Source organism: Pteronotus mesoamericanus, unplaced genomic scaffold, assembly GCF_021234165.1.
Source record: "Pteronotus mesoamericanus isolate MK-2021 breed Mesoamerican mustached bat unplaced genomic scaffold, CSHL_Meso_final scaffold_54, whole genome shotgun sequence".
NCBI lineage: Eukaryota > Metazoa > Chordata > Mammalia > Chiroptera > Mormoopidae > Pteronotus > Pteronotus mesoamericanus.
In genome coordinates this window covers 18,346,357-18,368,682 of record NW_026555321.1, presented here as the reverse complement: position 1 = coordinate 18,368,682, position 22,326 = coordinate 18,346,357, and the positions used below count along the sequence as shown (strand labels likewise).

At 37.6% G+C, this 22,326-nt stretch overlaps 2 protein-coding genes across 5 annotated transcripts in view; one reads left to right on the top strand and one right to left on the bottom strand.

Moving 5' to 3' along the window:
• HACL1 (2-hydroxyacyl-CoA lyase 1) overlaps nt 1-17,215 on the bottom strand; it is a 33,925-nt gene extending 16,710 nt beyond the window's left edge. The window contains exons 1-9 of the mRNA XM_054595448.1: nt 16,935-17,215; nt 16,638-16,742; nt 13,458-13,498; nt 12,767-12,847; nt 11,204-11,276; nt 9,367-9,444; nt 5,813-5,907; nt 4,085-4,197; nt 829-964 (exon numbers count right to left, since the gene is read on the bottom strand). Coding sequence (XP_054451423.1) covers nt 829-964; nt 4,085-4,197; nt 5,813-5,907; nt 9,367-9,444; nt 11,204-11,276; nt 12,767-12,847; nt 13,458-13,498; nt 16,638-16,742; nt 16,935-17,036 — 824 coding nt within the window. The 5' untranslated portion in view covers nt 17,037-17,215. The remainder of the gene's footprint in view (nt 1-828; nt 965-4,084; nt 4,198-5,812; nt 5,908-9,366; nt 9,445-11,203; nt 11,277-12,766; nt 12,848-13,457; nt 13,499-16,637; nt 16,743-16,934) is intronic.
• The window catches only part of BTD (biotinidase), a 32,550-nt gene continuing 27,404 nt past the window's right edge, over nt 17,181-22,326 (top strand). The window contains exons 1-2 of one of the 4 annotated variants that reach the window (XM_054595446.1): nt 17,181-17,302; nt 21,376-21,482. The gene's annotated coding sequence lies outside the window, so the exon portion shown is untranslated. Of the gene's footprint in view, nt 17,303-21,375; nt 21,483-22,326 lie in introns of those variants that run through there. The other 3 variants (XM_054595447.1, XM_054595444.1, XM_054595445.1) reach the window with 3 other exon arrangements.

The window sequence follows — 22,326 nt, the reverse complement described above, 5'->3', positions numbered from 1 at the left end:
GCAACATTCTACAGAAGATTTCAATAGGACCTGGCACCTCACAACATAATATTCAATATTCCAGGACACACTGCAAAACTAATACACAAAGACTCAGGAAAATGTGCCCAATTCTCAAAAGAAAAGATAACGAATAGACGCTAATTCTTGATGACCCAGATGTTGGAGTTAGTGAACAAAGACTTTCAAGCAGCTATTGTAACTGTTCCATAAGGCGAACCAAAATGCTCTTGAATACAAGGGAAGATAAAAGTTTTCAGCAAAGAAATAGAAAATGTAAAAGAGACAAAAGGATTTAAAAGAATTGAACAAATATCCAGAAACCTATGGGACATTATCAACATTATCAACATGTCTAATATATGTGTTAGTCCCAGAGAGGGAAAAGATATTGGTACAGAAAAAAATATTTGAAGAAATAATGACCAAAATCATTCCAAATCTGATGAAAGACATCAATTTACAGATTCAAGAAAATTAGAAAACACCAAACAGAATAAACTAAAAGAAAATCTTGTCCAGACACATCATAATCAAACTGCTGAAAACCAAAGATAAAGAAAAATCTTGACCGCAGCCACAGAAAAACAGCATGATACATATAGGGGAGCAATGATTCAAATGACTATAAATTTCTCATCTGAAACCATGAGAGTCAGGAGATAGTGGACAACACTTTTAAAGTGCTGAGAAGTCTATAAAGACACAGGTGTGTTTAAAATTACATGATTCTTTCAGAGGGCCCCCTAGATTTATTAAAGTCACATAAAATTAATTAGCCTAAAATCTGCCAAGTCCCTGTATTTAAAAAATCTGAATGCTACGCACTTGGATCTGGCAGCAGCTACACAATTTGGATGATTGTCAGGGATAACACCCTTTCCCATGGGGGTTGGCAAAAATGGCAATTTACACTGCTCCACCAATTTCCTGATTCCCTCTTCTGCATGGGCATAAGCAGCACCTACAAGAAATGCAAAAATATTGGACAAGTCAGTTAAGCTCCAGACACCGTGACGCTCAAAACAGTTCATATGAAATTGCTTTTAAAACTTCTCAAATGTTCTCCTGCTTATACGGGGCTTAACCTCAAAACAAATGACTGTGGTTTTTATCTTATTTAAAAATGTTTAAGAAAGCAATAGTTCTAATTTCCCCTCCAATAACATTCTCAATTATTCTAAAAGATGTCTACCTCAAAACAAAAGTTGCATCTCATCTCCTGCTGCTCTCCATTGCCTGTTCTGTGCTATAGTTCTACTGAGTTACTCTTCACGATTCCCTGAACATACTACCTCTACTGGTAGGCCCAGGTGGGCAAGGAAGGACTTGGCTCTCCCAGGGGAAGCTCTCCCTAATCTCCTATCCTTGTCATGGAAATTCTAACAAGGGGCATACATTTCTAAAGATCTCTGTAGATCTCTTCACAGGCTCTACAATTTTGTGATTGCAACAGAGCTAACCCATGTCGGTTACACATTTGTTTTCAGAGTGTGTCTGCAGAATAACCACGTGCTAATTCCAATGACACTCTGAACAGCTCACTGTTTGCATATGGGGATGATTTCGTCTAGGCCATACCATCCTGAATGCACCCGATCTCGTCTGAATATGGGGATGATTTCATTTTAACTGTCATCATAGGCCACTATATTTCTTTTTAGCTATTTTGTTTTATACTCTTTTTCAGGGCTAGTAAAATATTACTCCATATTCAGAACTTATAATCCTCTACTAAATCCCAATAAATAGTACAGTGTATGTTCAGATTTAATACACTGCTCCCCCTCATAAAACTACCTTGGAAAAATCTTTTCTCATACCTATAAGGTGAAAAGTAAATGGTTCCTTTTTCTCATCCAGAAAGTTTCCTTGTATTCTTCTTCCCTCAATATCTTTGCCCACCCAGTTCTCTCTTCTCAAACTGCCTTTGTTCTCTTTTTCCACTCAGTGATCTACCAGACATTGTTTTTCAAGTAGTCTCAGTGTCCATCTCTTCTGAGGATTCTGCTTCCTCATGAAGAAACTGCCGCTTCCCTTGACAATCCTCCGTACCTCTCCATATACAGCTCTCAGTAGTATGCTGCAGTGACTTGTTACCAGATCTGTCCTCCTATAGGCAGGGGGACAATTATTTCTTTATATACCTCAGAAATGTTTTCTGTACTCCCTGCCTTATAATCACTCATTAAACATTGGTTAGAGGAAGAATGAAAACTAGCATCCACTGAACTCCATCTACTTATTGTGCTACTTAACAATGATGATACTCCTGACAAAGTTAATCTCTCTTTTTTTACAAGTCAGGTATTTGAGACTGAAAGCAGTTGTTTGCCAAGATCAGAGAGCTAATACATCAACTCAGTTCTGACTTCAACTTTTTTCTGTTGTCTACCATTCCATCAAAACAATTTTTAGTTTCTATATATTGTGTTGGCCAAAAAGTCCATTTCGCTTTTTTTCTATAAAATAAAAGACACATTTTTCATTTTCACCAAAAACTTAATTGATTTGGATATTCTGACTATGTCAGTTGATTGATTTGCATATTTTGAGTAGGTCGGCTATTTCCCACTATTGGCTACCCACTATTGGCCGCTGGTGGGTAGAGGCCAGGGGTGCTGCTAAAAATCTTCTAATGCATAAGACAGCCCCACAGCGAAGAATTATCTGGCCAAAATGCCAATAGTACCAAGAAACTTTGCGAATCATTTTTGACATGTTCAATTAGTCACAGCATCTTCTCCATATACTGCACCAATCATTTTTTGCATTTCAGTTGTTTTTACCTTTCTTAAAATAATAAAGCATAATACGCCAAAAATGTTGCTTATTTTCTTCCATCTTCAATATTAAAATGGCTGTATAAAAATGCACCAAATTTGGTAAGTTTTGTTTAAATGCAAGCTGATATTTAGGGAGGTGTCATAATACAATCTAACAAAATTGTTTCAAACAAAGTTAAAGACAACTAGGAACTACTAGAGTCACCTTAGGGGAAAAAACTAAACGAAACTTTTTGGCCAACCCAATAGTCTCTTAGTAGTTGCCAACTGACTAACATGGTCATAAGTGATACACAGCTTCCTCAGTTCTAGAACACAGAATGGATACCACAATAAATTGCTGAAAGCAATATAAACTGATACAGTACCTTGGGAGAAAGCAATTTGATAATATGCACCAAAAGCCTTAAAATACGAATACCTTCTCACTTAGTTAATTTTCTTTCTGGAGAATCTGCTTTATATACTTAATATGGAAAAAGCTATAAGCACAAACATGTTTGTCATAGCTGTTCTTAAAAAAAAAAATCAAAAAACAGAAACTGGCAAATACTTAAATATTTGCCAGAATAGTTTTAGTATATACATGAGTAGACATTAAAAATTAAATTTAGGAGGCCATGGCTGGTGTGGCTTAGTGGATTGAGCACTGGCCTACAAACCAGAGGGTCACTGGTTCAATTCCCAGTAAGGACACATGCCCGGGTTGCAGGCCAAGTCTCCAGTTGGGGGCATGTGAGAGGCAACCAAACACTGATATTTCTTTCCCTCTCCTTCTCTCTCCCTCTCCCCCCTCTAAAAATAAACAAATAAATAAAATCTTTTTTAAAAATTTAATGTAGGGAAAAAAATTAAGATCATGAAAAAATGTTGTTACAATGTTAAATGAACTAAGTCGAATATAAAACTGTTCGTGTAGTATGATCACAGCATATATAATATACACACAGAAAGCAACATAAAAGTACTACTTGTTAAAAATAGTTGTTTTTGGATGAAGAGGTTTCTTTCTAATCTTCTGGATTTTCCAAAACTTTATATAAAAAATTTTTATAATAGGAAAAAATGCATTTTACTCATAAGACCAAAGAAATGCAATAGTCAATTAAAGGGATAAGAATGAGAATTCTATAACAATTCTAGGACTTCAAAACTAATATATAATGCTATTTTGATGAAGAGAACTCTTATTCCACTTTCAAACATTAGAGCAGATGATAATAATGGAGACAACTTCTAAATAGAATCAGCATTCTTTCGAAAGCCTAGCAAGATTCACAGTTCCACTCAAAGGCTACCTTTCCCGATGATAAGAAGGGGCTGTTTGGCATTCTTAATAACAGATGCTGCCATGCATACAGCAGAAGTTTCTGCCATGCTAACAGGAGAGGGCAGGCAGCACTCCATGTACCTGGAAATAAAAGAGTTCTGCTAATTAAAAGAGACCAACTTTCAAATTTTTTATTGTGAATATATCAAATATATAAAAAGGTAAGGAAAAAAAGTACAATAAACTCCATATACCTACCATGTAGATTCAACAACTAATATCCTTTTACCACATTGGCTTCACGCATACACACACAAACATGCATATAAATATTTTTTTCCTCAATCATTTTAAAGTATATTACAGGCATCAAGACTTTTAAAAACTTCCCCTTGTAGCTCTAAAAGATAGATTTTCATCTATATAACCATATCTTTATTACACCTAGTAAATTAACAGTTATTCACTAGTATCTACTAAGAGTCAAATGGGTAACTCATTGACAGGAAATTTGAGTTAATGGCTTAACATTGTAGTAGTAGTTGTTATTGTAGTAATAGTAAAAATATACTAAAAGCTAATATTTAATACCTACTCTGTCCCACTTATTCTCATTTAAAGTTCAAAACAATGAGGTTAGGTATTACCATTATCTCCATTTCACCACAGAGGAAAAAAAATTCGGAAAGTAACTTGCCTCAGGAATAGGGCATGGGTCAGTGACTGGACTGAACTAATGCATTCTGTCTCCAAAGTCGGTGCTTTTAACTACCTCACTGTATTTCCACTTACTGGGTAAGTCAATATTTTAGTACTACAACATGCATTAGTAAAAGAAATATTAAAACTGTATAATTAAGCATTTCTGGACACCAAGTCCTCATTCTTTTATTTCATTTGTTCTCATTAATAAGCACCATACTGTTCAAAACCTGGGCATTAACACCAAAAAAAAAAAAAGGACACTCAAACCTTTACAGAATTTTTAAAGAAGGCTCATAGAGTTAACTTACATGAGGCTCATCTCTCTCTCCCCCTGCCCAATAGCATTATTTTGAGTATCATGGTCAGGTATCATGCAGACCAGATGTCCTTTCGGTCTGATTCTCCCAAATAGAAACCACTCCTTGATATACTGATGGTACAGAAATGCCCACTTTCTCTCTGCAGTCACTAGAAAGACACTTGGTGCAAATAGCAGGAATGTACTAAGTGGTACCCAGGGTCATGCATTAACCCAAGTGCACATCCTTACCAGGGGTGACTTAGATACCAGTGTAAAGTTTTTCTTTTTCTTCATTTTTTAATGTTCCTTATACCTACTGGTCACTCAGTCCTTATTTAAGGAACAGACATCTGATGTTGGAATATTTTTAAATCACTGAGACAGACTAAAATTTTTTATATTGCATTCTAATAGTTTTTCACCAGTGTCACCTTTTGGTTTATACTATAAAGACTCTAAATAATCATACCACATTAATGAGGATGTGTTACCTATGGGGGCTGAAAGAACAGTACCAAATGAGGAGTTCAGGAAGCTCCAAGTATTATATTTAGTAATTAAATCCCAAAATAATTACTAAACAATGCCATTTTAATTAAGAGAATCCCTTTAGCTAGGATTAGGTTTAATTACTAAGTCATCAAAAGTTAAGACAAATGATGATTAACTTATAAACTGCTAAGTAGATTTTTTAAAAGTGAGCATTATAATAACACAATTAAGAAAAACTCTAGTATAACTATTACTCACTTTATAGAATTCACATTCACCTGAAGGTTTACGAAGTCTGCAGGTATATCAACATAGCAAGCACCTGGACGACCATAAATACTGCTTCTTACTGCCTAAATTAATTAAAAATAGAAGAAAATATTAAAAAATCTCAATCCTTATTATTGTATTCCACTCAAAAATAACTTAAAATTTTTAAGTGAATAGTTCTAATTTTTCCAAACTTCATCAGTTGAAGTAAACAATTTTGATTAAATTTTAAGTATGCAGTATTAATTCTATATACAGTTGACCCTTAAAACAATGTGAAGGTTGGGGCACTGGTCCCCCATGCAATCAAAAAGTATAACTTTTGAGTCTCCCAGAACTTAACTACTAATAGCCTTATCAATAATATAAACAGTCAACTGACACATACTTTGTTGACCTTATCAATAACATAAACAGTCAACTGACACACATTTTGTATGGTATATGTAGTATATATTGTAGTCTTTACTAAAGTAAGCAAGAAAAAGAAAATGTTATTAGAAAAATCAAAAGGAAGAGAAAATACATTTACAGCACTGCACTGGGGACCACTTTGTGTGGTATCGGGGATTGCAGCCCTGCATGAGCCAGGCCCTGAGAGGGATCTTTAAGCTTTGATGGGAAAGCCAGGAATGCTGGGACCCAATATGAACTGCATGACCCGATATTAGCACCAACGGTTCCAGTGGGAAGTCTGGCCTAAAGAATGCATTATATTTACTGAAGCTTGCTCTGCTTTGCACTGCCCTGATAAAGCAAAACCAAGTGTTTAGTCTTAAAGCAAGGGAAAAGATTCCTGAGCCCCTGAACCTTGGCTTAATGACCATCTGGCATCAGTATGTCTAACAGACTTTAACCCAAGGCTGATCTATGTGTTCCTTTTATTGTTATCTATAGCCCTCTGATGTAGATTGATAAGCTTTGCACACATGTATGCTGTATACCCCTGCACAAATCATTCTCAATAAAAGCCATTTCAGAGAAGGGCTCAGGGCATTCTCCACTAGAGGGAATCATACCCCTTTCTCCTAGCAGACCAAGAGTGTCTGGAATGACTTATTTCTTCATCCACGACAGCCGCGTAGACTACACAGGAGGGGGACTCCCTCAGTACTGTACATATTTATCAAAAAAAATCCACATAGAAGTGGACGTGCGCAGTTCAAACCCATTTTGTTCAAGGGTCAACAGCATTTTAAAAGAGATTTTTGTTTAAAAGGAGACAGATATGAAAGTAAATACTTGCTTAGGGCTTTAAAATTCACATCCTACTACACCTTATGTCTGGCATCAGTGTGAGCAGAGGTCATTGTCCCTTTGCTGAGCCCTCCCCCTACACAGTCTGTAGGCTGGTGCCATATCTGTGACGCCGTCAACCTGGCTAACACAGTGTGACCCACCTTGGAGAGCCACAGAGGCTCTACCCACCTAACTTACAGGCCTACCCAAGCTGCTTTTCCAACCATAAGAATGGCTGGTATTGGCTCCTAAACCCTATCAAACAAGCAAGAGCTGGCATCAGTGAGCAGTAGCAGCACCCAGCTTAGAGTCACATCTTGGCTTCTCCTGGGAATCTCCAAGCCCAGCACAAGTAGCAGCCATCTCAGATTGCTTTACAGCTTAGGCGCAGGGTGCCCCGGGCAAAACACAGGTAGGGGCTGATCTTGGCCTGCATTACCCAGGAAACCCCAGAACCAATGTACTCAGTGGACAGCTGCAGACCACATCGAAGCACCACCACTCTGCCCCTGGCACAGCTGATCCTCCATGGAGGGCAGAGGTTGGTGGTCAGTGGTCACAGCCAGTCCTTGCAGCTGACTGGCCTAGGTAAAACCCTGCAATTGACCTGCCAAGAGCAACCAAGGCCCAACTGCAAGAGGAGGGTGGACTCAGCTCACACAAAGGGCACACCTCCAGTACCCTGCTTGGGTGATAGGGGAGGCTGTACCACTGGATCCTACAGGACACCTACTACATTAGGCCACATTACCATGACACAGAGTCAAAGCAACTCTACCTAATAAATAGAAAAAAAACCACAGGGAGGCTGCCAAAACAAGGAGACAAAGAAACATGGCCCAAATGAAAGAACAGATCAAAACTCCAGAAAAAGATCTAAACAAAATGGAGATAAGCAATCTATCTGATGCAGAGTTCAAAACTCTCGTTATAAGGATGCTCAAGGAACTGAGTGAGGACCTCGGCAGCATAAAAAAGACCCAGTCAGAAGCGAAGGATTCACTAATTGAAACACAGAACAATTTATAGGGAAACAACAGAAGAGTGGATGAAGCCAAAATCCAAATCAATGATTTGGTACTAAGGAACCAAAAAACAACCAATCAGAACAACAGGAAGAAAAAATAATCCAAAAAAATGAATACGGTATAAACAGCCTCAGGGACAATTTTAAGAGGTCCAATATTCACAACATACAGGTGCCAGAAGGAGAAGAGAAAGGGCAAGAATTTGGAAATCTATTTGAAAAAAGAGTGAAAGAAAACTTCCCTAACTTGGTAACGGAAATAGACATGCAAGTCCAGAAAGTTCAGAGAGTCCTGATTATGATGGACGCAAAGAGGTCCACTCCAAGACACGTCATTATTAAAAGGCCAAAGGTTAAAGATAAAGAGAGAATCTTAAAAGCAAAAGAAAAGAAGTTAGTTACTGGAAGTTTGCCAGATGGGAGGGGGAAAGGGGAGAAGGGATGAAGTGGTGAGGAGACTAAGAAGTAAAAACAGGTAGTTACAGAATAGCCATGGGGATGTAAAGTACAGTACAGGAAATGCAGTAGCTGAAGAACTTACACACATGACCTGTGGTTATGAACAATGGTAGGGGGATTGCCTGTGGAGTGCGGGGTGCTGTCTGAAGCGGGGCAAAAGGGGAAATATCAGGACAACTATAATAGCATAATCAATAAAATATAATTTAAAAGAAAATTCACATCATGTTACACTTTAGTCTTAGAAATTTAAATTATCCACTAGGCTCTGCTGGCCAAGTCTTTATAACACAGATAACCTGCTTCCTAGTCCTAATGATTTGGCAGTTTTCAAAAACTGTGATGTTGTAACATGTGTCAAATGATTTCTATAACACATGGTTTCAGAAAAACTCAAATGTAACATCACATATTAATTTAGTTGGTTAACTAAAATTATAATATGTTTTTTAATCAACTAAGAGATGGTCTTATACGCGTCAGTGCTAATTTTCAAAAATAATCTTCTGCAAAAGCATAAAGGAAAGGGCACTTAGAGTTCCATCATATCTTTCTTTTTACTTTTCCCACAATTAAAAAAAAATTTAAAAACTAAAGTACAGGAGAAACCTTTTTTTCAAAAACAACTTATTTTACCTGTTTCTATAATTAAGTGTAATAGCAGTGGGTATTGCAATGTATCTAGCTCTTTAACAATGTCCTTTTTATCTATCTGAATTTGTTCTAAATTGTTACTCATTCAATTGAGAATAAAAATGACACAGATATAAGCAACTGAAAAAAACCAGTTGATCTGTAGGAATTGTAATTACTGTACCTTTTCGATAATAGATGGAATAGCTTCTACGCTGCTTGGCCGGGCAGAAAATTTGCTATATAATCTACAAGCTTCAACCTATATGCAAAAAGAAAAATCACTTAAAATTCAGTTCATAGATCATATTTCTCTTCAAAAGGAAAACAAAATGTTAAGTCATTACTTTCTATTATGTTCAGAGGCAAGATGGAAACAATGCATCACCAGGACAATTTTTTAAAATTTATTTTTATTTTGTTGTATTTTTCTCCATTACCATTTATACCCCTATACCTTCTTTCACCTCCATCTCCCCAGCTCCATCCACCATGGACTGTTTCTTAAAAACCTATGCAAAGCACAATTAAATTTCTGCCTCAGTATGATTCAGAAAGCAAATCAAAACAAGATAGCATTTTCATTTCTCAGATTGGCAAAAATGAACAACTTAGATAGTACAGAGGCATCTATCACAACACAGGAAAACAGGCACTCCCTTAAACTGCTGGTAAGAGTAGAAATGGGAAGGAAGTTGACAATGTCTTATAAAAATTAAAATTAAGTATATCCTTGGACCCAGAAATTCCACAGCCAGGGATGCACAACTTCACCTGTTACATCTTGTTACAATAATAATCTATTCTAACATTTCTGCCGGTTTCCTGTTACATATTTTGTTGGTCTGCTGTTTGGGTCATGTAAATTCAGTCCAGTTAATTTTTCACTGCTTAATGTACTTTGAAACATTATATAAAAACTGTTTCTCTTGATACTTTTTGGTATGAAATCTATGGAACAATTGGTAATCTTAGCCCCACAACCGTGACAGAATTAAGACTGCTCCTCAACTTTCAGTCTGTTCATAGTCATGTTGTTTGGTTTTAAGTATTTCCACAAGAAATAGGTATTTAGATCTTTCTCTTCAAACATCTAATTTCATCTAATAAATGTCTATTATTTTCCTTTTGGGAAAAATATTTGTAATAGACATTATCTTCTGCTTTTTTTCACTTATAAAGTTTTTGTTGTAGCTTTAAATTTCCTTTTAAATAACTTATCTGCTCTACTTATTTTTCAAAAGTATATTAGCATCTGATATTCTCTACCACTAACTGCGTAAAACTTCAATTCCCTTTCAATAATATAAAAATATAACATTTTCATTAATCTATATCAAGATCTAGTTTAAGTCATTCACAAAATTTTACATTTATATTTTGAAGTTCTCACAATGATTTCTGATTTACCAATACACTTTGCCTAATGATTTTAACTTTGTGGTATAAATGCTCAAATATATTCATATTTTAAGTGTTAATCATTCACAACTCTCTCTACAACTGCTCTCTACAACTATTCTTAAAACTGTAGCATTCATTGACAAATTCTTTCAAGTTTTTAAAAATTTTCAAATTCTGTCCTTTAGCCTTCCAAAATAAAAATGTACTTGTCCAGAGTCTACTGATCACCATTTTGAAGAGGATTTTTCCTCTCAACTTTTTACTTTCCCAAAGTCTGAGATGTGTAGTCCAAAACCACTTTTATTCCTGTATTATCTTGACTCTTTGAAGAACCTGCTTTTAAAAGCTTGACAAAAAGGCGTATTTCTTGGAAGACTGGTCTTAAGCAGAGCCTAAGTTTTCTTAACATCCATGCAGAAATTGTCTTGTAGTTCAGGAATATTATTTTTCAATTACCTCAGGTAATTCTCTCTCATTTTAATTCTTTACTTTGCAGACAGGACCTTTTATTTCTTCTCTATAAATCTTGTTGCATTTATTTATTGAAAAATTAGAGTTGACATACAATATCCTTCTCCATAAATCTTAAACTCTAGAGGAGACTCAGAGCAGAGTACCTGAGGGAACTCCTGGAAGGCTCCCATTTTTTCCTGGCTTCTTTCAGAGGAACCACCAATCACAATCAAGGGCCTGAAATAGTCAATTTTTTTTTTTCAGAGAATTACAAAGGAGATTGACTTATAAAATACCCAGCAGAGTGGCCAATAAATAATAAACACTCGATGAATGTTAAAAAAAGAGAGAATGAGAATTATATTTTCTCTTAAAAAGTGTAGATTTCAAAAAATTTAGAAAATAACCTGATGTGAAAAAAACCTTTCCTCAATTTCAGAAAAATCTGGATTTGCAGGACATGTTTTTTCTCCATGCTCCTCTCTCCTCCATCTCTTTTGGATGCTGATACTAAACCTCTAGGTGGTGATATAAAATGAGTTTTTATGCCCTTCCTATTTTTTTTAAAGATTTTATTTACTTTTGGAGAGAAGGGACGGGGTGGGGCAGAAGTGGGAGGGGAGAGAGAGAGAGAGAGAGAGAGAAACATCACTGTGGGAGAGATACATTGATTGATTGCCTCTCATACTTCCCCAGTGGGGGACCTGGCCAGCAACCCAGGTATGTGCCCTGACTGGGAATTGAACCAGTGACCTTTCACTTTGCAGGCCGGTGCTCAATCCACTGAGCCACACCATCCAGGGATGTTCTTCCTATTATTCTTGGGATTAAGGGAACGAAAAAAAAATGTTTTCACACTTTCCTAAGTAAGTCTATTTGAAAATGACAGAATGAGAGAAATTCCTCAGCAAAAATTCTTATCCTTCAAGGAGAAAAAAAAGATACAGCAAAGCTAAGGTTATTCAAGAAATAACAGACCCAAAAGTAAATAAGAAAGACAAGGAAGGAAGAAAGGGTAAAAAGAACTATAAGAAATACAGGGCAAGAAAGGAAAGAAATGTCCTTCCCACTAGAAAATTTAAACACTTTATGAATTGATGATAAGATAACCCCCTTTAACACAATCTTGTTGGTAAAGTACCAGAGATGGGGTTAAAGACAAGGTCAAAAAGTAAGTACTAAGCAACTAATAAAACAAACTCAATAAATATAAGAATTTCAATTATCTTGCTAATTATGCAAGAAAAGATGAAGAGCTAAATACATTCTTGCATACTGATCTGAGATCTTTAAAAAATAATTCTCCACTTAAACAGAACTATACACACATTCACATAACATATATAGATATAGATATATAAGGGTGGGCAAAAGTAGGGCTTTTTTTTTTTTGTGCCATTATGACATTCTTTTGAGTTAATAAAGCTATTGTAATAATCATAACTGGTATGTCTTTTTCCATATGAACAAGTGTAAATCTACTTTTGTCCACCCCTGTATACGTGTGTGTATTCCAAAATGTTAAGTGTTTATCTCTAGGTAAAGAAATTACTGATACTTTTTAAATTTTCTTCCTGATACTCTTCTTAATTTAATTTTTAACTAAGCCATTCTCTTAAACACTTGATTCCAAGTCTTCCTACCCCAGATCAGCAGTTGCTCCATTAGGTAAAAATCATGCACTAACATTTTTAAGAAAACGTTTTCAGTAATAACAATCTAATTACCAACAGTTCATGTTTGCATTTGCCATACCACCCAAGGCGTGCACGAGACCTGGGCCGGAAACAACAAGGCATACTCCTGGCCTAAAAGCAAAACAACATATTTTATTAAAAGTAGTCAAATGCAGTACTTGATTCATACCACTTAGGGTGAAACATGGTAACTTTTTTGGACTTCAAAGCAAGGACAGATAGATCTTTTCTATAATTGGTAAAATAATTATTAAAGTATTTTTGCATTACAAAAAAAAAAGAGAAAGATATCAGTCTTCTGCGAGAAATAAGGTACCTATCATCTTCACATTGTATTTCACTAAGCTCTTTACATTTTTCTCCTATTATGTTTGGCTAAATCAAGCTGACTGCATACAGAAGCAGAGTTGTGACTGCTGAGTACATTTTTCTGTGAGAAAAAAGAAAAAAGAAGTGTTTAAAATGTTTTTTCTTAACAAATAAATGTAATATCAATGGATCTTTGACAGAAAGTAATTCTGAAATGTAGTGTTCTGCCCGATTTTTAAAAATTGAACTTGAAAGCTTTACCCTAGATGAATTTCTAAGCTTAAAACACCAAGGAAAAGATGTCTTCCTATAATTCAATTTGTCATTTTACATTTATAAAGTATTTTCTTAGATATCTCCATTTAAGATAACCTTTAAAAGAAATTGAAGCAAAACATAAACTTTAGTTTACCTGCCTGTCAGATATCCAACCGCAGAGGCAGCGTAACAAGCCTACAAAGAAAAAATACTGGGACTTAAGCATTTGGGATCTTTATGGTAAGTACATGTATAGCAATTTACTTTCAGAAACTAGAACTTAACTAGACAGGAGGAATTGGAACACCTTCCATTTTATCAAGTAATGTTCTACTTGTTAATTTCAAATAATCGTTTAGGGAGTAAATCTAACTTTTAGTTTTTCAAGAAATTTGTCCATATGATACAGTTTATTCATAATATCCGCTTACAATTGCTTAAATATCTTCAGGATCAATAGGAATGTGATCTTTTTTATTCCTAATATTGGTGATTTATGTCTTTTTTATTCTTCATCAGTTTTGCTAGGGCTTTATCAAATTTATTAATCTTTTCAAAGAACCAATTTTTGGTTTCATTCATTTTTCTCTATTGTTCATTTGTTTTCCATTTCATTTATTTCTGCTTATATTTATTATTTTACTCCTTTAATTTCGTTTTCTTTTTCTAGCTTCTTAAAAAATGTAAACTTAGAGCATTAGTTTTTGATCACTTTACAAATAGTTTCATTTGAAACTATTTTCTCTAAGAACTGCTTTAGCTATCACAAATTTGGTATTTCATATGCCATTATCATTCAATTCAAAATATTTTCTATTTCCACTGTGATTTCTTCTTCAAGATATTGGTCCATAGTCTTCTTTTTAATTCTTGATATTAGTGATTGGTATCATTTCTCTTTTATCCTTGGTCAGCCTACCATGAAGTTTATTGATTTTATTAATCTTTTCAAATATTTATAAAGCATCAAATGTGTTATTTAATTTTCAAATGTTTGGGGATATTCTTCCTATTACTGAATTCTAGTTTATTCCTACATGGTCAGGTTACATATACGGTATGTTTTCAACCCTTGGAGATTTGTTGAGGTTTCCTTGATGCTTAATTTTTACTTTTAAACTGTTCTTCAGCTCATAATAGGAAGAAAGAGGAGGGGCTTAATTAACACAAGATAACCTGAAAAAATCCTTCTTCTTAGTCTGGGACATAATTTTTTCCAGTATTATTTCTTCTCTCTTTTTTTTTAATAATATTAAATTGGTATTTTCTAACTTCCATTCAACATTATATATGATATACTCAACTTAAATATATCCACATTAAGGACATAAGCATAAAAATATAAAAATAAATTATAATGAATCATAATCTAACTGGTATCACTACCATATGCCCAACTAAGAAGCTGAAGTTGCACAAAGACTCCATACTTTTTCTGTGTTGCTATTCTCTATTGGCCCTTATCACTTCTCCCTTTTGCACACAAGGCCAAATTCATATAGGACGATAATAAGGCAACTCCTACCAAACACAATGTATAAAATAAAATATCTGCTAAACAAGAGCACTGTCCACTTATTAAGGCAGGGCAAGAAATCTTGCTGCAGAATGCATAATACAAGACAACCTGTAACAAAAATTATATTCCTCTGGTAACAGGTGTTAAAGTTGAAAAGAAACTGGTTTTATGATGATAAAAAATTCCATTTCTCTACCAAATTACGTTCACTCACAGGACGAATAGTGTTTGTAGTACTTAAGAGAGCAGATTCTGGAACCAAACTGTTTGATTCAAATGCCAGCTCCCTTAATTTCTACCGTGTCATTTTAACAAGTTCCTCTGCACCATGGCTTCCTCATCTATAAAATGAACATAATTCACAGCATTGCTCGGAGGATGAAAACAGCTAATACATGTGAAATAATCAGAATAGTGGCTGCAAACAGTAAGTTCTCAATAACGTTTAAATTCCTAACAGTCTGACTACTTCCTGGAAAACTGGTCAATATATGCCTTGATTTCTCTAAGGATCTAATGAAAGACAAGCCACAACCAATTTACACCTTTCTCTTTAGTACAATTATGCAACTGGACACCAAAACTTTCTCTGCCTCTTGAACGGTTTCTGAACCTGCTTTCACATTCCCTAGCTAAGTCTCCCTTTGACTGATGGCAAGAGTCAGAGTGCCTGAGGGCCCTTTGCTCTGGGAATATCCTATAGGCAGCTCCCACTAATCTTGTCCAAATTTGAACTTGTTATTGTTTCCTGCCCCATTGGCTCTTCTCTCTGTATTCCCTGATCCAGGGGCACTGTGACCCTCCTAGTCAGCTAAGCTAGCCCAGACCTAGAAATCATCTCCAGAAGAGCTTGTCCTCTCCTTCCCAGGTGGTTAATGTCTACTCATCCTTCAAGACAGCACCATCTCCTCCAGGAAGCCTCTTAGTCCTAATCTTAGGCTGAGCAGGGTACCTTTTTCTGAACTCCCACAACACCCTGGATGTATCTCAATGACCGTATTTACCACATTGTAATAAAATAGTTTGTTTACATCTACCCCCACAGCTAGGTTATAAGCCCCTCAAGGATAGAAACTGTCCTTCATCTCCACGGCCAGTGTCTCACAAAGCACCTGGGACCGAAGGAGGCCCACACCTAAGCTTATGGGGGCTGAAGTAAAACTTCAAGCTGCTTTTCTGATCCTAACTCTGTACTACCACCAAAATCACCTTTCTAAAGTAAAACCTAATTATGGTGTGTCAAGAAGAAATAATATCCTCGCCCTCCGGAAGCTAAGGGACTAACAGGAAAGTCAGACTAAACAAATGATACACAGAACTAAGCATACGACAGGTAATTAGGAGAGTAAAGGGCAGCGGGTCCAGATTCAGCCGTGGAAACTGACACTCCGCATTTGGCAGAGCATAACAGTGCACGGTGATAACAGCGTGGACTTTGGACCCAGAATACCTGGGTTGAAATCCTGGCTCCACCATTGCAGTTGTCACCTCAGGCAACTTCACCTCTTTGTGTCTCATTTTTCTTATCTGTCAACCAGGATTAATAGGTCCTGTCCCCTAAAATTCTTGTTATTGATATGTGTAAATTATTAGAATAGTCGTAAGTATTGAGTGTCTGCAATTAATATTTGCCATATTTATTAATCATTAACCCAGCCTACTCCCCCCTCCCCGTCCCCCTCTCCCATAGTCCCCATATCATTGTCCCTGTTCATGGGTCATGCATATACCTTCTTTGGCTAATCCCCTCACCTACTTTCAACCAGTGCTCACCTCCCCTCTCCCCTCTCACAGCTGTCAAGAGTCCATACTTACCGCTTGCTCATTTCTCATCCCGACGTATCTGATGCCCAGTTGCTGGGCAGCAACGGCGATTTCGGTCACTGGGATGCCTACGACCCCAAACATGTACTTCACATCCTGGGGAGAGGGGGGCGAAGAACAGGGGTTCAGTGCTCGGGCCCCGGCTACACGGTTCCCTCCGGGGCGCTAAAAGGAAAACCTCGTGCGAACCTCCCTCCCTCCCACTCCCACCACTATCCTCTTCTCCAGCACATCTCTGCCCTTGCCAGATTCCGTAGGACCCATTCCCTCCAAGCAGGTCTATCGTACTTGCGTTTTCAGGGCCTGAGCGATGACTGTAGCACCAGACATTTCTTCCTCGCTGCTGTCGCTGCGCTTTGCGAATTCACCCTCTGACATCTTTCCACACATAAAACTTCACCCCTCGCAGTAGGCAGCAAGCTAACACGGAGCCTCCCAAATAAAGGGGCCCGGGACACGCCTCCTCGGAGTCACCGGGGGAGGGCTATCGACAGCTTTAGCTAAAGGGAAGGTTAAGTTCCTGGGCTCGCGAGGATGTAAATACACGCACGCTCTCTCCAATCAGAACCGTTTTGTCCTTTTGCGCGCTCCTCTTTTCGCAGGGTCGGAGGACCAGGAGGCGGGGCCAGCTGGAGGCTTCGTCCCACGCTGAGAAGGTAAGAAACTTAACTTAGCAAAAAATACTTCCCCGAGCCTTTGGAAGCCCTCATAGTGGAGGCGGAGGGAGGACTGAGAGAAGGGGCAGAAGGAGGAGAGGCGTGGGAGGGGGCTTCTGGCCACACCCCCGCCTCGGGGCCTCGGGGCCTGGGAGCGGCCTCTACGGGGACTGCGGGCAGACACCACAACGGCTGTTGGGATTGGGATCCGGACGGGCCGGATGGCTTCCCAATACGGGGCCAGGTCGTTGGTTTATTTTGTTCTACTTTCGCGTCCCCTGTGTTCAAGGCTTTACTTCCACGCGTTTCTATATTTGCTTTAATTTGTAGCTTTGCAATCCGTGAGGCATAATAACGCAGGTTAATTAAATCCGTAAGCGTAGGTGCACTCCGTATCCCAGTATTAGAGACAAGGACTCCCAAGTTTCCAAGCAGGAGATGAAGTAACTTGCCCAGAGCCAGTGAATCCAGACTGTGCTTCAAACGCCCAGGCTTACCCCAAGAGCTAAGACGAGAATCTTAAATCTAGTTACTTGTGACTATTGTTTCATCCAACCCTTGCCAATATCCGTGTTACTCTCCACTCCTGTTACAACGTCAGTAAACGTGGATTTTCATAATTGTTAGATTCATTCCCAGTCTACAACCAGCCTCTGCAGCCGATAACCTTTTAAAACACATTTTTGAGTGAAAAAAAAGATGATTGCAATGTGCACTTTCTTTATTCAAAAATATTTCATTGTTTCTGCTATTGCAGTTGTCCCCATTTTTCCCTCTTTCCCCTCCTCCACTCAGCCTACCCGCCCCCCACTCCCATAGCCCCCACACCATTGTCCACGTCTGTGGGTCATGCATAGACGTTCTTTGGCTAATCCCCTCACCTACTTTCAGTCAGCGCTTACCTCCCTCCTCCCCTCTTATAGCTGTCAGTCTGTTCCACGTTTCTGTGCTTCTAGTTCTGTTTTGCTCACTAGTTTATTTTGTTCGTTAGTTTCCACCTATAGATGAGATCATATGGTATTTGTCTTTCACTGACAGGCTTATTCACTTAGCATAATAATGTCCAGTTCCAACCATGCTGTTGCAAAAAGTAAGAATTCCTTCATTTTTCCTGGTGCGTAGTATTCTGTTGTGTAAATGTACCACAGTTTTTTGATCCACTTGTCTACCGATGGGCATGTAGGCTGTTTCCAAACCTTCGCTATTGTAAATAGTGCAGCTATGAACATAGGGGTACATAAGTTCTTTTGAATTGGTGTTTCAGGATTCTTAGGGCATACTTCCAGCAGTGGAGTTGCTAGGTCAAAAGGAAGTTCCATTTTTAATTTTTTGAGGAAATTCCATACTGTTTTCCATAGTGGCTGGACCAGTCTGCATTCCCACCAACAATACACTAGGATTCCCTTTTCTTCACAGCCTCACCAGCACTTGCTGTTTGTTGGTTTTAATTATAGCCATTTTGGCAGGTGTGAGGTGATACCACATTGTGGTTTAAACTTGCATCTCTCTGATGGCTAGTGATGCTGAGCATCCTTTCATATGTCTCTGGGCCCTCTGTATGTCCTCTTTGGAGAAGTGTCTATTCACGTCCTTTGCCCATTTTTTAATTGGATTGTTTGTCTTCTGGTGTTGAGTCGTATAAATTCTTTATATATTTTGGAGATTAAACCCTTGCCCAATGTATAGTTGGCAAATATGTTCTCCCATGCAGTTGGTTCCCTTTTTATTTTAATGATGGTTTCTTTAGCTGTGCAGAGGCTTTTTAATTTGATGTAGTTCCATTTGTTTATTTTTTTCCCTTTATTTCCCTTGCCCTAGGAGATATACCAGCAAAACTATTGCTATGCAAGATGTCTGAAATTGTACTGCCTATGTTAATCTCTAGGCTTTTTACGGTATCATGACTTTTATTTAAGTCTATTACCCATTTTGAGTTTATTCTGGTGTATGGTGTAAGATGGTGGTCTAGTTTTATTTTTTTGTAGGTACCAATCCAGTTCTCCCAACATCATTTATTAAAGAGACTGTCTTAACTCTATTGTATGCTCTTGTCTCCTCTGTCAAATATTAATTGACCATAAAGATTTGGGTTTATTTCTGGGCTCTCTATTCTGTTCCATTGATCTATGTGTCTGTTCTTATGCCAGTAGCAGACTTTTAATTGCAGTAGACATGTAGTGTAATTTCATATCACGTATTGTGATCCCTCTAACTTTGTTCTTCTTTCTCAAGATTGCTGAGCCTATTTGGGGTCTTTTTTGGTTCCATATACATTTTTGGAATATTTTTTCTAGATCTGTGACATGTGCCATTGGTATTTTAATAGGCATTGTGTTGAATCTATAGGTTGCTTTGGGTAGTATGGACATTTTAATCATGTTAATTCTTCCAGTACGTGAACACAGTATATGTTTCCACTTATTTGTGTCTTCCTCAATTTCTTTCCTCAGTGTCCTATAGTTTCTCAGTACAGGTCTTTTACCTCCTTGATTAGATTTATTCTCAGGCACTTCATTTATTTATTTTGTTGTTGCAGTAGTAAATGGGATTGTTTTCTTAGTTTCTCTTCTGATAGCTCATTATTGGTGTACAAAAATGCCTTTGCATCCCACTAACTTGCTGAATTCATTCATTAGGATGAGTAGTTTTTTTGGTGGATCCTATGGAGTTTTCTATATACACTGTTAGGTCTTCTGCGAAAAATGACAGTATTACTTCCTCCTTTCCAATTTGGATACCTTTTATTTCTTCTTATCTGATTGCTGTGGCTAAGACTTCCAGTACTATGTTGAATAAGAGTGGTAAAAGCAGACACCCCTGTCTAGTTCTTCATCTTAAGGGAAGCTTTTAGCTTTTGCCCACAGAGTATGATGTTGGCAGTAGGTTTCTCATATGTGGGCTTTATTATGTCGAGCTATGCTCCCTCTATTCCCACTTTGCTGAGTGTTTTTATCATAAATGGGTGCTGGATTTTTATCAAATGCTTTTTCAGCATCTATTGATATGATCATGTGATTTTTGTCTTTCATTTTGTTTATGTAATGTATCACATTTATTGATTTGTGAATATTGTACCATTTTTGCATCCCTGGAATAAATCCCACTTGATCATGGTGTATAATCTTTTTAATGTAATGCTGGATCTGGTTGGCTAATATTTTGTTGAAGATTTTAGCATCTATGCTCATCAGAGATATTGGCTTATAATTTTCTTTCGTTGTTGTGTCTTTACTTGGTTTTGGAATTAGGATAATACTGGCCTCATAAAATGAGTTTGAAAGTCTTCCCCCTTCTTTAAAATCAATTTACAAAAGAATTACTGACAGAACCACTAAGTATAAAGTATGGTAAAGTCTGAACTATGCCTTGGAATAAATCCCCTAGTTTAAGATTAACTGGTTTTGCAAAAGGATTCTTCCCTTTAGCAAAGGGAAAAATTCAGTGAAACTGTTTAAATTGTTTTCACCTTTACACCTTTCAGTTCAGGGCACAAATTTCCACTGTTCACTTGGGTCTGATGATTCAGCAGAAGTGAGGAGAGTCCTCACCTGCGGGATTAGCAGCACTGGTAGCAAACTCCATTCGATCCAAGTGTAATTACAACATTCCATTCTTTCACAATTTATCCAAGGCCCTTTGTGCAGACTTACTAAGAATTAACCACATTCTTTATTACTTTTGCTGGTAATTTTATTTTGTTGGGTATTTAATTGGGATTTATTTGTTTGGTTTTGTTAATAATTTATTGGTGGAAAAGGTCAAAGGAGAAATAGGTTTACTTTTTTCTTTTTAAGAAAAGGCTAACATAATGCAAATATACTCTCCAAAGAGCAGAGCTAGTCATTAAAGAGTTTTTGTACTGATTATTCTTTTTGTGGGTTCTGGAACTGAGATTATGAAAGTTATTTGTTGACATTTTCCCATTGGGCGAAGGGAATATCCAAGCAACTAGGTAATTTAGTTAAGAGTTGACAATATCGTGCCTGTGTCAATGGCAGAGTTAGAGCTTAGTCCTTGAGTTTGGCTAAGAAAGAATTCAGAGTCAAGAACTCTAATGCAAGAAGTTCATTTAGAAATTCACAGAAGTGGAAGAAACGAAGCACCTGGACTGCGTGGACTCAGGAAGCAAGTTTCAGAGGCAAAAGAAGGGCCCTCAGAGTTTAGGAGAAAGAAAGCAAAGGTACGTGCCTAAGAGATTAAAGGGGGGAAAGCTGTGGGCTTACCCGAGAGAAAGAGAGAGCACACACTGGGTCCCTTGCCTTAAGGGTTTTTACCTGTTTTCTAAAGGCAAGAATTTTAGAGAAGGTCTCAGGGGAGGATCTTACTAAAATATTCAGCAGCTTTCCAGATGTGTTCTTTCAGGGGCATGTTCTCTACTGGTTGGTTGGCACTAGGGTCTTTAGTCATTGCATCTGGACCTCATGTCAGCTGTGGTGCCACTTCGTCTGGTTTTGGTGCTTTTCTGAGCCTGGAGCTGAAACACACCTGAGGCCTAGTTCTTGGGTCTAGTTTGACCAAAATCCTGTCTCTGTGGTCAACAGATGCCAGGCTTTGCTCCTAAGAATAGATAATGCTAATCTGAATCTCCTGTCCTGAGGGCTTATTGCGTTAGGGAGTGATTGTGCAAGGGCTTGTATGGGAGTCATATAAGGCTCTTCTCCAGCCTCTTGTTCCTCCTTTAAGGGAGTCTAAACTGCACGACCAGCACTGTGCCAGGGGAGAAAAGGCCACCCTGGGGATAAAGTACTATCCTATAATACTTGTTTTCCCAGTTTTTAAAAAAGATTTTATTTATTTTTAGAGAGAGGGGAAGGATTGTACAAAGAGAGGGAGAGAAACATCAATGTGAGAGAGAAACATTGATTGGTTGCCTCTCGTATATGCGCTGACCAGGGACCAAACCCACAACTGAGATATTTACCCTGATTGGGAATTCACTTGGCAACCTTTTGCTTTGCTGGACAATGCTCAGCCAACTGAGCCAAACCAGTCAAGGCTGTTTCCCTAGTTTTGTTCATTGTAAG